A 13,788-nucleotide genomic window follows, 5' to 3' on the forward strand; every position below is an offset into this window, starting at 1 on the left:
AGGTGAATGGATGAATCTATAGAGCAGTGATCAGTGGCAAGAAGTCCACTAGTTATTAGAATTAACTAGTAGTGTGCCCCAGGAGTCAGTACTGGGGCCAGTCCTGTATATAACATCATTAATGATCAAGGTGATGGGGCAGAGCACATCCTCAGCAGATTTGCAGCTGACACAGAACTGGGAGGAGCAGCTCACAGAACAGAGGCTTGTGCTGCCATCCAGAGGGACCTCAAGAGGCTGGAGATGACAGAAACATCGTGAAGTTCATCAAGGGGAAATGAGAAGTCCTGCTCATGGGCAAGCATGGAAAGCAGCTTGGTAGAAAAGGAGTGGAGGGTCTTGGTAGACAACAAGTTAAACATGAGTCAGCAATATGCCCTCAGAGCAAGAAAGGGTAACAGTTTTCAGGAAAGGTTATTCACTGTGTGGGTGATGGAGCACTGGCACACGTTGCCCAGAGGCTGTGGACTCTCCTCCTTGGAGGCTTGCCTTCAAATCACTATGCTCAGACAAATGGACACAGACCTCTCCCTCGGTCTTGCCCAGAGCAGGCGATGCTCCACCATTTGCTGCTAGCATCACACCCAGCAGTTGCCACAGTAACTGCAATTACACAAAGAATTTGGGGCTCCTTGGGTAATGAACAGCTGCCATGTGCCTCACTGTGCTCTTGTTCTTATTGCACAGCAGGAAAGGATGGTGCAGTTTTCTGAAGGTGAAGAAAGAAATATTTTCTATGGAGCACCAAAACAAGCTTCCATCCATCCCCTCCTCCCATGCATTTCCACGGCTTCGTTCTCCACAGACTTGTTCTCTGTGGCAACTGTGTGATTTCGCTAGCCACCAAGAAATGAATCTACCCAGGCAGAAAGCCATCACTTATCTCAGCTTCAATAGCAGATGTAATCCCTAAAGACCCCTCAGCACCAGAGGTCTTAGCTCAAGGCGAATGGAAATCTGAAGGGCTTGGATGGAGAACTCACCATCCATCAGGAACAGTGGGAGGGCATCTGCTTTCTAATAAGATCTACCCATGCTCGCTTTCATTATGCACAGGAGTGATAGTAGCAGAGGGAAGCCAAAGAAAACCAGTCCGGCAGGTCTGATGGATCCCTATATTGCTGATCTCAGCCCCATTCAGGGCAAGTACAGTCCAGTGGCTAAAGACAGCGTTTGTCTTGGGTGGCTCACTAATTAAGCAAGCAGAGCTAGCAAGGCACATTAGATCTCGGGCCTTGCTTTACTTGGGGATACAAGCATGGATCAGGAGCTTGTTAAGTACCATTCCTCTGGTCATGTAATTGGAGGTGGGAGACACAAAAGGGAGAGAGAAACACATACAAAGGGCTCCAATTAAGATGACAGGGAAGCTTCAGAGAGCTCTTTGGATGTCCTTCTATTTTTGGAGTTTTTCCTCCCCCCTAAGTTATCTGAGGAGAGGAAGAAGGACACCAAGGACCAAGAATTGTCCTAGTAAGATGCATCTAGTTCTGCTGCATGAGCAGTAATTTACTTATGAGTGAGGTCTTCCATGCCCTCATCAGATGAGATCTTCAAGGGCTCAGAGACAGGCAAGCCGTTCTCATCTCGATAGGAATGCAGGAGAAGAAAGGAGGTCATTTCCAGCCTACGCTCACACTTTATTATATTCAGAAACACGGTGAGTGTAAGAACATCAATATAGGACATGGACAGTAAGGGAGGCCCGAAGAATCTGCCCCCTGTCCCCTTGGTTCAAACAGTAAGCATTATTTATACAAATAATACAATATTTGAACAATAAATAAGTTAGTATAATAAATAAATTAAAAAAAAACATAGAAAGACGAAGCAGCAAGGAATGGTTTTGAGGGCTGCAACATTCACAGCAGTAACAATAGCAACATCATACCACACCTCAGCAGCCGGAGCACAGACCCCCCATCAGCCCTTTTCTCTCACCACACCATGGCAAAATCCACTGAGGAGGGGAACTAGGGGAGAGTCATAAAGTTCACTCCTGCTGTGCTTCTGTGGTTTAGGAGCCCTCTCTCACAAGCCCCTTCAGAAGGGATACTTGAAAACAAAGTACAACCACAGACCGACTTGAGTCTGAGTTGTTTGGCACAAAAAAAGGGACAAGGACAGCCTTTTTTCCCTTTCTGCAGTCTTTTCTGACAAATACTGGCATAGCTTTTAGGCAAGTCAGGTCAGGGGGTGGTAGGGAAACACCTGTAAGGAACAGCAGAGAGAAGACAAGAGATGATGTGATGCTCTCATTCGCTTATTCGCCTGTGGGAGGCAGATGCTCTCATTCACTGCTCCAGAATGCTTCTTCAACACACCCTGGCACCGATGGAGATGGGTGGGTGGCGGTGGGTGATACCCCCAGCCATTCCCCTCCTGAGGAGGGGATTACCATAAGGACTGCAGGGATGCAGCTCAGACATGAAGAGTTGCAGAGCAAGGGGACAGCAGTAAAAGGCCGCCACTGGTTATCTAAGAGAAAACCGTTAAGATAGCTGTTCCCTAACCCCTGCAGCAGGAGAGGCCACACACTAAAACACTGTTCTGACTCCCATGTCAGCCTCAAGGCCTCCAGTTCTCTCCCAGAGATGCTGGTATTGGCACCAGTTCTGGGAGAAAAGGACTCTGTCATGGGTGGCTCTCAGCAGAAAGGAAACAACTTTAACCCTGCCCTCCTCTCCTCCTGTCCCCAGAAAAGGGTACCGGAATGTGAAGAAACCAGGAAGTGAGGGAAAAGGGTGGTGAGACAGAAAATGGAACAGATAGAGATCTGGGATGGGGAACCCGACCCCTCTGCTCTCGCACATAAAGACCACTACTCATCCAAGCCTGGTATCAACTCTGCAATGCTGTTTACATAGTAATTGGGCACCATATCCTTGGCAGCAGCGCTGTCGCTGGCCATGTAGGCCAGTGCCTCTTCCAGGCGGGAGACACCTGTCAGCGTGAGGATGGTAGAGAGGCCGCAGTTCTTGCCAAAGAGGATATCTGTCTCAAGACGGTCTCCCACCATGAGGGTACGGGATGGGTCAATACCAAAACGCTCCACGATGCAATCGAACATGTAGGTGTTGGGCTTCCCCACCACCAGCGCCTTGCGGCCTGAAGCTGTTTCCACTGCAGCTGTGAGACTGCCAGTCCCTGGGGGGAAAGGAGAAGAAAAAGATATAGGTGCAGGTAGCTCAAGTGAGAGCTCTGTCATCGAATTGTTAAGGCTCCAAAATACCTCTAATATTCACTTGTCCAACTGCCAGCCCATCCCCACCATACCCACTGACCATGTCCTCAGTGCCACATCCACACGGTTCTGGAACACCTCCAGGGATGGTGACTGCACCACCTCTCTGGGCAGCCTGTGCCACTGCAGTGCCGCTCTTTCGGAGAATAAATTTTCCCCAATATCCAACCTGAGCATCCCTTGGTGCATTCCTCTCGTCCTATCATTGTTACCTCGGAGAAGAAGCTGACCCCCAACATCCTACAACCTTCTTTCTTGGTCTTTGTAGAGGGTGATGAGATCTCCTCTTATCCTCTTCTTCTCCAGACTGAACTGAATCCCAGTTCCCCCAGCCACCCCCTATCAGACTTGTGCTCTGGACCCTTCACCACCTTTGTTGTCCTTCTCTGGACACACTCCAGGGCCTTAGTGTCCTTCTTATAGTGAGGGGCCCAAAACTGAACACAGCACTCAAGGTACAGCTTCACAGTGCTGAGTACAGAGCGATGGTCACCTCCCTGTTTCTACTGGCTGTGCTATTACTGATACAAATCAGGATGCTATTGGTCTTCTTGGCCACCTGGGCACATTGCTGCCTTATGTTCAGTCAGCTGTCAACTAATATGCCCAGAAAGGCATGACAGCAATTCCAGCAGCCCTGTTGCTTAGGGAATCTTGTGCACATTTCTGATGGCCTACACAACAGCCAATCCCATCACCATGACATGGCTCCGAGCTGGGGAGCTCAGCCCCAGTCATAGAATCATTTCAGTTGGAAAGGACCACTAGGATTACCTGGACCAACCACCAGCCCATCCCCACCGACCACATCCCTCAGTGCCACATCCACACGGTTCTGGAACACCTCCAGGAACCCGCACCACCTCCCTGGGCTGCCTGTGCCACTGCAGCACCGCTCTTTCAGCAAAGAAATTTTCCTTAATATCCAACCTGAACCTGCCCCAATGCAACTAGATGCCATTCCTTCTTGCTCTATTGCTGCTACCTGGGAGATAAGGCCGACCCCCACCTCACCACAACCCCCTTTCAGGTCACTGCAGAGCAATAACGTCCCTCCTGAGCTCCTCTTCTCCAGAGTTCACAGCCCCAGCCCCTCACAAGCCCCACACCACACAAGGGCGCTGCGGGGCTCACCGGGGGTGCGCTGCCCGTCGCTCAGCGGGTGCCATGGATCGGGGTCGGTGGCCACCAGCATGCAGCGCGGGTCTCGCAAGTAGGCGCAGGCCTGGGCCAGCTTGGCGAAGGTGAACTGGTCGTCGTAGCCCACCAGCACGGCGTGCACCTGTTCCGCTCCCTGTTCGCCCTCTCCCACCAGGCGCAGCCCGGCGTTCCGCACCTCGCCCCGCAGCCCCTCGCCGCCCAGCACGAAGACGCGGCTCACCGCGCTGCCGTCGCCCGCCCCTCCTCCGCTGAGGAGGTGCTGGCGGAGGAAGAGCGCGGAGCAGAGCGCGGAGCTGAAGACGTGCTCGGCGCGGACGCCGCGAAAGCCCAAGCGGCTGAAGCGCAGCTCCAGCTCGGCCACCGAGCGCCGGCTGTTGTTGCTGACGAAGAGCGCGGCCTTGCCGCTGCGCTGCAGCCGCTCCAGCAGCTCGGGAGCGCCGGGCACGGCGGACTCGCCCGCCCACAGCACCCCGTCGCAATCGAAGAGCAGCCCCTGCGCCGAGCCCAGCACCTCCCGCAGCGCCGCGCCGCTCAGCCGCCGGCAGCTCGCCATGCCGCCGCCAACGGCCGCCGCTGCGCCGCGCCACGCCCCGACGCCGAGCGGCACCGCCCGCCGGCACGGCTCTACCAATGGGAGACGGGGAGGGAGAGGAGTGACGGCGGCACCGACCTATCGTCTGCAGGGAGAGGGGCGTGGTCGAACGAAGGGAGAAGCGACAGCCTCGGCGTCCTATCGGCTGCCCAGAAATGAGGTGGGAAGGCGGGACGGAGCGAGGGCACGCTGGCTGATTGGCCAAGGGCACCCCGCGCCTCGCTGGGGTGCAACCGCCGTTATAGGATCGGGCTGCCATCCCGCTCCGGCCCGTGGCAGCGCTCGCGTCCCAGCGTCTCCTGAAATCATGTAGTCGCGATATGTACAGAGATATACATGTCCACATGTGTGCGCAGGCATATATATCTTCTTAAAAAATAGAATCTTCTCACAGGCAAACCAACCTGTTCGTGGGCTCGAGGTGACGCGCTCTGAGGCAACGTGAGGCAAAATGGCGGCCGCGCGTCCGCCTGCAGCCGCGCCAGGCCTGGTGCGGGGCTCCGCCCGATGGGTTATTTCTCACCCCCAGCCGAAATACCACAGGGCCTTCCCTTCCCTCCCTGGGGGAGGATGAGGGCCTGTGGGCTGATGGCGGGAACAGGAGGGGTCTGAACCCTACTGCCCAGCCTGACGGGGCAAGGTGGAAGGCTCATGGTGGTGGATGAAGAAGGGGAAGCAAGTGGGAGCTGATGGCAGCCCCGCGCCTTGCTCAGTCATTCTCCACTGTTGTTGATCCAACCAAGGGGCTCTGTCCTTCCGCCGTCCCCTCATCCGCGGTGCAATCCGGAGTATTGGTGGTGGGAGGCCCCGGGGACGTGAGGGATTCACGGCTGTGGCGCGGTGCTGGCTGTGGGGGCAGTGGTGGAGGGATGGAGGGAGCACCCAGCCGTCGTGGCCGGGCCCTGGGGCTGGCAGTGTGTTCGATCATGCTTCGGGCTTGGGCTACAGGTGGAGGCCCTGTGGGTCGAGATGGAGCCGGGCGCTTGACTGGAAAGAAAGCAGAGGGGAGTCATGGCGTGTGTCTCAGGTAGGGTGAGGGACAAGATGCTCCTTGCATAGCTAACGTAGCAGAGCCCTGTGTGGGTCAGACAGAGCACATCCCACTTTTTTCCCACCCTCTTCAGTTTGCAGTGAGACATGAGCTTTGAATGGAGTGCTTTCCATCCCAGAGTCCTTCCTTGGGTGGGGATAGAGAGCAGAAAACAAGGGGAAAGATTAAGGCCCTTCTCCTCCCATGTGGTGGCCCATTACCCCATCTTGCAGGATGTGATGAGATAAGGATAAACTGGAGAAAGTGGAGGTGTCGGCCCTGTAGGCATCTCCCAAGCATTGTGCCTCCGTGTCCTAACCTTTGCGGGCAGTGTCATTGGCTGGTGTCAGAGCTGGTGGCACTGTGGCTTCAGGGGACGGCTTGGTCACCACTGGGGAAAGCGGCTGGGAGCTCACTTCAGAGTCTTTTGTGCTGGAGGAGAAGGAGACAGTTGGGTGTTCAGATGATGGTTAGAGCCAGCACCATGGGGCATGGTGGTCCTGGCCTTGTAGCCTGCGGGGAAGGGGTGGAATAGAGGTCAGGAGCCCCCTGCTCTTGCCAGACTTACGCCTCTTCATCCAGGGGAGATGGAGAGCAGGCTGGGGGGGATTTGGGTGGCAGCTCGTCTACTGGGGCAGCCTCATTGAGTCTGACATCCGCAGGCAGTGCGAACATCCCTGAGACACTGAAATCTATCTCTGCACGGGGAGAAAGACCAAGAAGTGCTTACTACATCCCTGCTAGACACTGAGCATACCCCATGTCCCAGGAGCAGACTACAGCAGGGAACTGCAGCTGCCTGGGATGCTCTTCATCCATTCTTCTGCTATTTGTGGTGCTTTTTTTATGTTCCTTTCACCTTCTGCTATGGTCCCTAAAGATGAAAAGACAGAGCGAAGGCCTACCTCCAGGGAAGAGTATGTCTGCATTCTGGATGAGGGCTTCCACGACTCCCACCACCTGAATGGAGGAGACTGAGGCCAAGTCCAGTTGCACAGGGTCTCTGAGAGGCAGAGGTGGGAGAGCCATCAGGGAAGGAGTTATGGGAATTAACCCATTTTATGTTAATTCTGGAGGAGTAAAGCCCAAAAAGAAGGACTGCCTCTCTCCAGAAAACCTGCAACCCAGCCAGACCTCACCCTGTGCTCTGCTCTGGCCACAGCAGGTTGGGGCCCAGCACTATGGCGATGTTGCTGGGGGTCATTTTATTCACATGCTGGTGCTCTGCTAGCTTGGCTAAAAACTTGATCAGATACCTACAGGGTAAAAAGAGAACAAGGAAACAGTGAGTGCACACTCAGGAAGGGATGGCTGCCCCTGGTGAATGTGTGGGATCAAAGCAGCCCCATCCCACAGAAACACCTCAAATTGTTGTAGCTGTCCTGGGGCAGGCGGCTGCAGGTGTCTCTCAGGCTCTGTACCCGGTCGTCAACGTCCTTTAAGCTGCAGGAGAGAGAAAAGGAGAGCTCAGACCGCTTTGTAGGACAAAAATGGACTTGGTGTATGGGATAGAAGGGCTGATGTTGCTGATGATGGGCACTGCTGCATCTTCTTCACTACTCATCCCACCCCCAAAGTGAGAGGCCAAACAGCTGCTGGGCTGTTGGGCTTGTGAGCCCTGACCCACCTGGCCACTTTGATCCATTCATCGTAGAGCTTGAAGGTCATCAGAGGCTCGGGTAGCTCCCGCAGGTAGGATTTCAATGCGCCTAGAGGGGGAGTGGGGAGGTGATGGAGACTGGGGGACAGCAGTGACCCCCCGCCCCCATATCCCTGCCCCATGTCACCACACCCACCGGCCACAGCATGGGGGTCTGAATAAAACTCCTCCAGTGCATTAGAGCCACTGGCCAAGCTGCTCTTCAGCTTCCTCAGCACCGAGGCTCCTGCTGCCAGCCGGAAGAGTCCCTGGGGATGGAGCAAAGGGATGCAGGGTGATGTGGAGTATTTTTAGGGAGTGTGGGATAGTGAGGGCTGCCTACCTCCTCTTTCATGCCTGAGGCCAGCAGCATCATGACACAGGCCTCGATAGGCAGAGCAATCTCTCGGCCCAAGTTCTTGAGGTGTGTCTGCAGGGGCACGCCGTAGTACCCTAGCACTGGGGTTTCTGTGGTGAAGGAGGGCTCTGGGGGAGACAGGGAAATGTTCTTAGGGATTGGGGTCCTGGTGGTATCCAACCACGGTGGCATCTTAATCCCAAGCTGGGGTTAGCTTGGTGGAAGCAGTGCCCACCACCCCATGGTAGGAAGCAGCAGCAGGTATGGGGAAAAGAAGCCACCTTTCCCAGCACTGATGGCTGTTCTTACAGCCATCCCCATGCTACCTTGCAAGTGATTGGGTACCTTTCTGGCTGTGGCTCTCCTTCAGCTCTGTCAGAGCCGAGTCCAGAGATTCCAGAGACTGCCGGTGGTATTGGGCTTGGATTTCCAGCAGCTGCCAGATAAGGAACAAACAGCCAGTGCTCAGCTTGGCACTGTCTCCTTTCCAGAGTCCTATCCCTAGGACACTGCACTCATAAGAGGAGAGCACCAAGGAAAGCAAAGATGCTGCAGGGAGAACTGCAAGAGAAATCCCCTGGATCTGTGGGATCATGTCTATAGTGATAGATAGAAGACAAATTAGAGAGGGGGATGAACTGGGACAACTGCTCTATTTGGAGGCATCTTCTAGTGCATGCTGCACTCTGCTCTGGCTGGAGGGCTTGTTGCAAATGGAGACAAGGCTGGACATACCCCAGAGACATTTCACATGCTAAGAGGAGAACTTACTCTGATGAAGTAGCTGGCATAGCTGTCTTCTTTGGTGGAGAAGTGGTAGAGGTCAGCCATGTACTCATCCTGGGAAGGGAGACACCAAGAAGAGCATCTATCCCCCTCCTGCCTGGCACCCAGGAAGAGGGGATGCCTTCAAGAAGCCCCTCATTCATGGAAGCTGATGGGAGGGCAGGCTGGGGCTGCATGGGGACCCTTCCTCACCCCTGTCACTTGAGTTTAGGTCATAGCAGTGACCTGTCCTACCATAAGGCCCTAGAACTTCACAAGAGGATCTCCCAGCTATGGTAGGTTCTGACAAACAAGGCAAAGAGCTCTCAAAAGGAAACAGTGTGGACATGTAGAAAGATGATGGGAATCAGTCCCCCTGTCATCCAGCACAGACCCTAGCTCAGCTGAGTCTCAGACCTGGGAGCACTCCTTGTTCTCCCTGCTCCAGCCCCTGGAGCCTCCTCTTTGCAACAGCTTATGCTTCAAATCCTTTACTTTTGTTCTTCCCCAGGCTTGGGGTATCTCCCTGCTTCCACACTGCTGGAAGGGAGCTGGTTGCTTGCGCAAGATAGGCTGCGCTGGCCGGCTTGCTCTTGGTGAGGGAGTCACCTTGGATGGAGCTGCTGGAGAAAAGCAGGTCTCCAGCCCTGGAGCTGCCCCAAGGAGGAGAGCTAGTGATGTTCTCACCTTGCACTGCTCCACCTTCCTCTTCACCTCCTCCTCCTCTTCCTTCAGGATCTCCAGTTTGTTGGCAGCAGAAGATGCCCCTGGGCCAGCTCCAGCTCCTGCACTGTTACTGGAACTCTTGGCAGCTTGGTTCAGCCTTTGAAGTAGGAGAGAAGAAGCAATACTCACAGCCTCATCAGTGGGGACACGGGGTGAAATATTAGGAAAAAATAGTTAAATTAGGAAGAATTTATTCTTAGAGTGGTGATGCACTGGAACAGGCTGCCCAGGGAACTGATGAAATCACCTTCCCTGCAGGTATTCAAGAACCATATGGATGTGGATCTTTTCCAACCTTAATGGTTCTATGATTCTGTGATTCTATGAATGTGGAGAAGGGGTTTGAGGACGAGTTACTGCCTCTTTGGCTTCCCTCCTGTCCCTGGGAGATTTGCTCCCCATATTGGCAGAGGGCAGTTGTCTGCTCCTCTCCTCCAACCCAATTGGTCTCCCATGACCACACCATGCTCCATACCGGCTCTTTATGGCATTCCAGTCAGAAATCAGCTTCTGGAGGGTCTTCTTGCGCTTCAGGATGATGGGAAGCTCCTCCTGGAAGAGAGGGACCAGGTTGAATGGCAAAGGTTTGGGGATGGAACACTAGAGCTGGGGGTTGGCCATGACTACCTCACTGAGCTTGTTGAGTGGCTGCAGGATGTCACGCTCTACAGCAATCTCAAACTCGGCCAAGATCTTGGCCAGCAAACTCTGGATGCAGCAGCCCATCTCCAAGGCTCTCCTGAAAGGGAGAGGGGTGAAACAAGCACAGGCTGGAGCCATGCCAGCCTCCAATCCAACATCCCTTACCATACGTATACCCATGTGGGGACCCAGAGCCAGCCCCGGTCCCCCTTCTGTGCTTGGAGGCTGTCCCCTCATCCCCCTTGATGCTGGTGTTTTCCATTTTCTCAGGACAGGATTTGACAGCCTGGCTTGGAAGTGGAAGTCCCAGAGCCCAGGTAGCAGTTCAGCTAGGTTTTTGCCATCTTTTCCCACTGGCACTTACCCAAGGCTGGACTCTGTGTCCAGTTCCTTGAAGCTCTCAGCCATCGTTGCAGACAGAGCCATCAAGGGTAGCTTCTTCTGCAAAGAGCCATGGGTTTGGGAAAAGAGATGATGAGCTGATGTGTGGCAGCTCGCTCGCCCTGATTTATACCACTGTGGGCAAGGAACAGACAGCCTCCTAAACCCATAATGGTTCCCCACATCTCCCTCTAGTCCAGCTTCCTCTTGGCCTTGGGGCCAGAGTAAGAGCCCTTTGGATGTCCTTTTGGCCAAAGCCAGGACACAGTTGGCTAAACAGCTGGTTAGAAATTCACTAGCCTTCTCCAAAACAGTGGAGGACTGCGGGACTCATGGAGGACACTGTTAGGCTCAGCCCTGCCATGGCTTCAAGTGTATGGTGGAATTTAATGTTGAGAATAATTTAGCCAAGCTAGGAGAAGAAAGAGTCTGCAGTATCATGGGGAGGGCTTGCTTTCCAGATAGGAACTGGTGAGCACCAGCTGGGAAGGAGGTGGCAGGTTCAAACCAAGGAAGAGGAAGCAGTGGTGTACCCATGCCCAGCTGCACCATGCTGCTCCTCGCCACAGGAGTTCAGGAAAGGGCATGGGCTTAGGGCTTTGCAAAGATGCTATCTAGGACTCAAGGTTTGTGGTGGCTGAGGAGGTGTCCAGGGTATACTCACCACTCTCTTGTCCATTTCAGCGCCGCAGTGCCCCTGCAGACAAGCCTGGAGCCGCTTGGACACGCTGTGAGCTGCTCGCTTGGCTGGCTCGACCCTCTGCTCGATCTGGGGGTGGAAAAGTGGCACTGATGAGCCCTTCTTTGTGTCACTGGGGGCATGTCAGAGCAGCGCTCGCTGACACAGCCGTGCTGGATCTGCCAGTGCTGTGAAGCTGCCGTGTTGGCCTTGGAGCCGCCCTCCAGCAGGCAGAAGTGTTTCAGACCCGTAACAAGGAGGTGCCAGTGGGGAGGATCGCAGGTAGGGATGGGGCACGTCCCTACGTGCAGGTGCAAGCTGGCACTCGCCTCACCTGCAGCAAATCTTCTGTGAGGAACTCAGTTGCTTCTTGGGCTCTGTGGAGGGAGAAGAACAAGTCAAGAGAAGAAATGGGGGGACTTCCTCCCACATCTCACCCTCCTCTCTTTGAGATCCCAATAGGAGGTTGGTTGGCTATGGCTCAGACCATCCTATCCAAGGCTACAGGTAGAGCGAGCCCAGGAGAGCACCAGGACCAAGAGAAGCAGCTCCCCATCAAGCTGGGCTTCAGGTCTCCCCATCAGGCGTCACCTCATCAGATTGGGCTTCCAGCTCAGAGCACCTAGCCCAAAATATCCCAGTGCGACAGGGCCACTGTTCTGGTGATAAATTTGGGGGTAAAACTTTCTCCCAACTGCCTCTTCCCTGAAGGCAAATCCAAGGCAGCTCCTACTGGAGCCCTGTAGGCATCTGCCTTTGCTGAGCAGACTGTTGGAAGTTGAGATGCCACCAGGGCTGGAGCAACTGTAACATTGTGGTAAGGCTGGAGATAGACCAACACCACCAGCCCCCTGCAGGGCGTAAATGAAGGCAGCTTTCTGGTTGGTTTTGCAAGCATGTACGCAGAGTGAATCTTGCAAAGGAAGCTTCTGGTTTGCTGCAAATCCTGATCAAAACCCAATTCAAAACCCAACACCCAAGGCTGCCAAAACTCCATGACTCCTCCCATAGGGAAAACTTTGATTAGTGGACCCATGTCCTTGCTGCTCTCTGGGAACCTCCTGTGCTGCTGCTTTATCCCCCTGCCTGGCCACTTCACGTTTCTGTTTTCAGCTCCTGCAAGAACTGACATGGGACGAGCTGCAGGAAACGGGGGTGGTTGGCTTGAAGGCAGCCAAAGTCACGTGAGATCGCAGCCCTATGGAGGAGAGGCTCTGCGGTGGGTGAATTGCTCTCTTTGGGGCTGCATGAGCTGCGTAGGGCCTTCTGCACACCCAGCCTCAAGCAAAATGGAGGCACATTCAACATGGAGATGGGAAAGCTCTCTTCCGAGGTAGAGAGATGGGAGATTTGGTTCCCATTGGGAAATGCAAGAAGGGCAACAGGCGAGTGGGTTGCAGCTCTGCCGTGGTGGCTGAAGGCCCCTGATAGACCTGGGGCTGGTCCCCATCAGCCTCCTAGGGCTCAGGAGTCTGTGTGCCTCTGTGCAGAGGTGGCTGCAGGAAACAGTGTGAGGGGGCTGGGGAGGGAGGGCCCAGTCCTGGGTTTTGCAAAGGGAGAGCTCTGGAAAGCCGAAAAGAAAAATAAGGAAGTGGTGGAAGTGAGACTGAGCTGTAGGAATACATTTGAAGCTGAAAGTCCTCCACAGGTTCTGCCACAGGGTGTCCACACTGCTGGTCAGATGCAGGGCACCAGGCACCCATCTGAATGGAGGGAGCAAGTCCCAGCTTCTCTTGGACGCCGCATAGCCTAGGGCATGTGGTTGGGGTGACCCTGCCCATTGCCCTCACATCCTGGGGAAGCCAACATCCATGGGCAGACAGATTGTGGAGCCCATCGCTGGTGAGTAGCACTGAGCCACCATCCCACTGCCCTGCAGCACCAGGGAGCTGGTACCCACAGCCCCTCATCTTATGCTGAAGATGCCTTAAGCCCATCTCCCACATTTTCCCTCTTCCCTGACCACCCGGCTGCCCAATCCAGCCTGGTGCCCACCCCCAGGCCCTACATCCTGCTCCCTCCCAGCTCACTGACCCTGGAAGTAGAGAAGTCCTTACCGGCTGGTGGCGTTGGGATGGGACAGCTGCTGCCGCATCCGATTGAACTGCCTCTTCATCATCTTGGGAGATGAAGCTCAGCACCCCTTGGTGACGCTTGGCATGGGACGCCCAGCCCTTCTGCTCTGCAGAGCTGCCGCTCCCCGAGCACCTCTCCCTCCGTGCTCCTTCCTTCTGCCCTGGTTCCCTCTTTTTCTTTTTGCCGGTTTGTCCCCTCCCCTGTCCCTCCCCGGGGATGCCCTGCCTGCTTTTTCTTCCCCTCTCTTAGGCTCTCTCTCACAGTCCCTCTCTTTTTCTGAGCTTCCTTCCTGGCTGCGGATCAGGTAAGAGCGGTTCAGGGCTCTGCTCTGCTCTGTGTTCCTGTCACCACCCTACAAAGTATAAATAACTTAAGCCCAGCCTTAAAGGGGAAATATTATTGCAGCAAACACATAACAAGGCAGGACAGGCACACTGCTGCTGAGCCCAAGTGGGAGGCCCACGCTCTGTTTTTCACCCGCCTTGCCGTGTTTAC

General features: G+C 54.6%; 2 protein-coding genes across 3 annotated transcripts; both read right to left on the reverse strand.

The window, feature by feature from the left end:
* Nucleotides 1–1,619: 1,619 nt before the first annotated feature.
* Nucleotides 1,620–5,097, reverse strand: PDXP (pyridoxal phosphatase). Its single transcript, XM_010712211.3, has 2 exons — nucleotides 4,379–5,097; nucleotides 1,620–3,147 (listed from the first exon to the last, which is right to left on the reverse strand). The coding sequence occupies exons 1-2, from the start codon at nucleotides 4,956–4,958 to the stop codon at nucleotides 2,822–2,824; spliced, it is 906 nt and encodes a 301-aa protein (XP_010710513.2). The 5' UTR covers nucleotides 4,959–5,097; the 3' UTR covers nucleotides 1,620–2,821.
* A 43-nt stretch (nucleotides 5,098–5,140) lies between these two features.
* Nucleotides 5,141–13,720, reverse strand: SH3BP1 (SH3 domain binding protein 1). 2 transcript variants are annotated; one of them, XR_014884052.1, is made up of 19 exons: nucleotides 13,275–13,720; nucleotides 11,552–11,594; nucleotides 11,203–11,307; nucleotides 10,522–10,598; nucleotides 10,143–10,254; nucleotides 9,991–10,067; nucleotides 9,477–9,612; nucleotides 8,796–8,864; nucleotides 8,370–8,460; nucleotides 8,010–8,152; nucleotides 7,824–7,935; nucleotides 7,655–7,736; nucleotides 7,390–7,470; nucleotides 7,167–7,283; nucleotides 6,933–7,030; nucleotides 6,596–6,725; nucleotides 6,347–6,459; nucleotides 5,402–5,984; nucleotides 5,141–5,296 (listed from the first exon to the last, which is right to left on the reverse strand). XR_014884052.1 is itself a non-coding variant. In XM_010711234.4 (18 exons), the coding sequence occupies exons 1-18, from the start codon at nucleotides 13,334–13,336 to the stop codon at nucleotides 5,707–5,709; spliced, it is 1,926 nt and encodes a 641-aa protein (XP_010709536.1). In that variant the 5' UTR covers nucleotides 13,337–13,720; the 3' UTR covers nucleotides 5,345–5,706. The 2 variants fall into 2 exon arrangements, 1 of the variants encoding a protein (XP_010709536.1); XM_010711234.4 differs by lacking the exon at nucleotides 5,141–5,296 and having other exon boundaries at nucleotides 5,345–5,984.
* Nucleotides 13,721–13,788: the final 68 nt, after the last annotated feature.

This window comes from Meleagris gallopavo, chromosome 1 (genome assembly GCF_905368555.1).
Source record: "Meleagris gallopavo chromosome 1, MGAL_WU_HG_1.1, whole genome shotgun sequence".
Classification (NCBI taxonomy): domain Eukaryota; kingdom Metazoa; phylum Chordata; class Aves; order Galliformes; family Phasianidae; genus Meleagris; species Meleagris gallopavo.

Coding starts and splice junctions, on each gene's coding strand:
- PDXP (XM_010712211.3), bottom strand. CDS start 4,958: ATGGCGAGCTGCCGGCGGCTGAGCGGCGCGGCGCTGCGGGAGGTGCTG. Junction 3,148..4,378: donor CGACGGGCAGCGCACCCCCG/GTGAGCCCCGCA, acceptor CTTTCCCCCCAG/GGACTGGCAGTCTCACAGCT.
- SH3BP1 (XM_010711234.4), bottom strand. CDS start 13,336: ATGATGAAGAGGCAGTTCAATCGGATGCGGCAGCAGCTGTCCCATCCC. Junction 8,865..9,476: donor GGAAGGTGGAGCAGTGCAAG/GTGAGAACATCA, acceptor CTCCCTTCCCAG/GATGAGTACATGGCTGACCT. Junction 7,737..7,823: donor AGACCCCCATGCTGTGGCCG/GTGGGTGTGGTG, acceptor CTCCCCCTCTAG/GCGCATTGAAATCCTACCTG.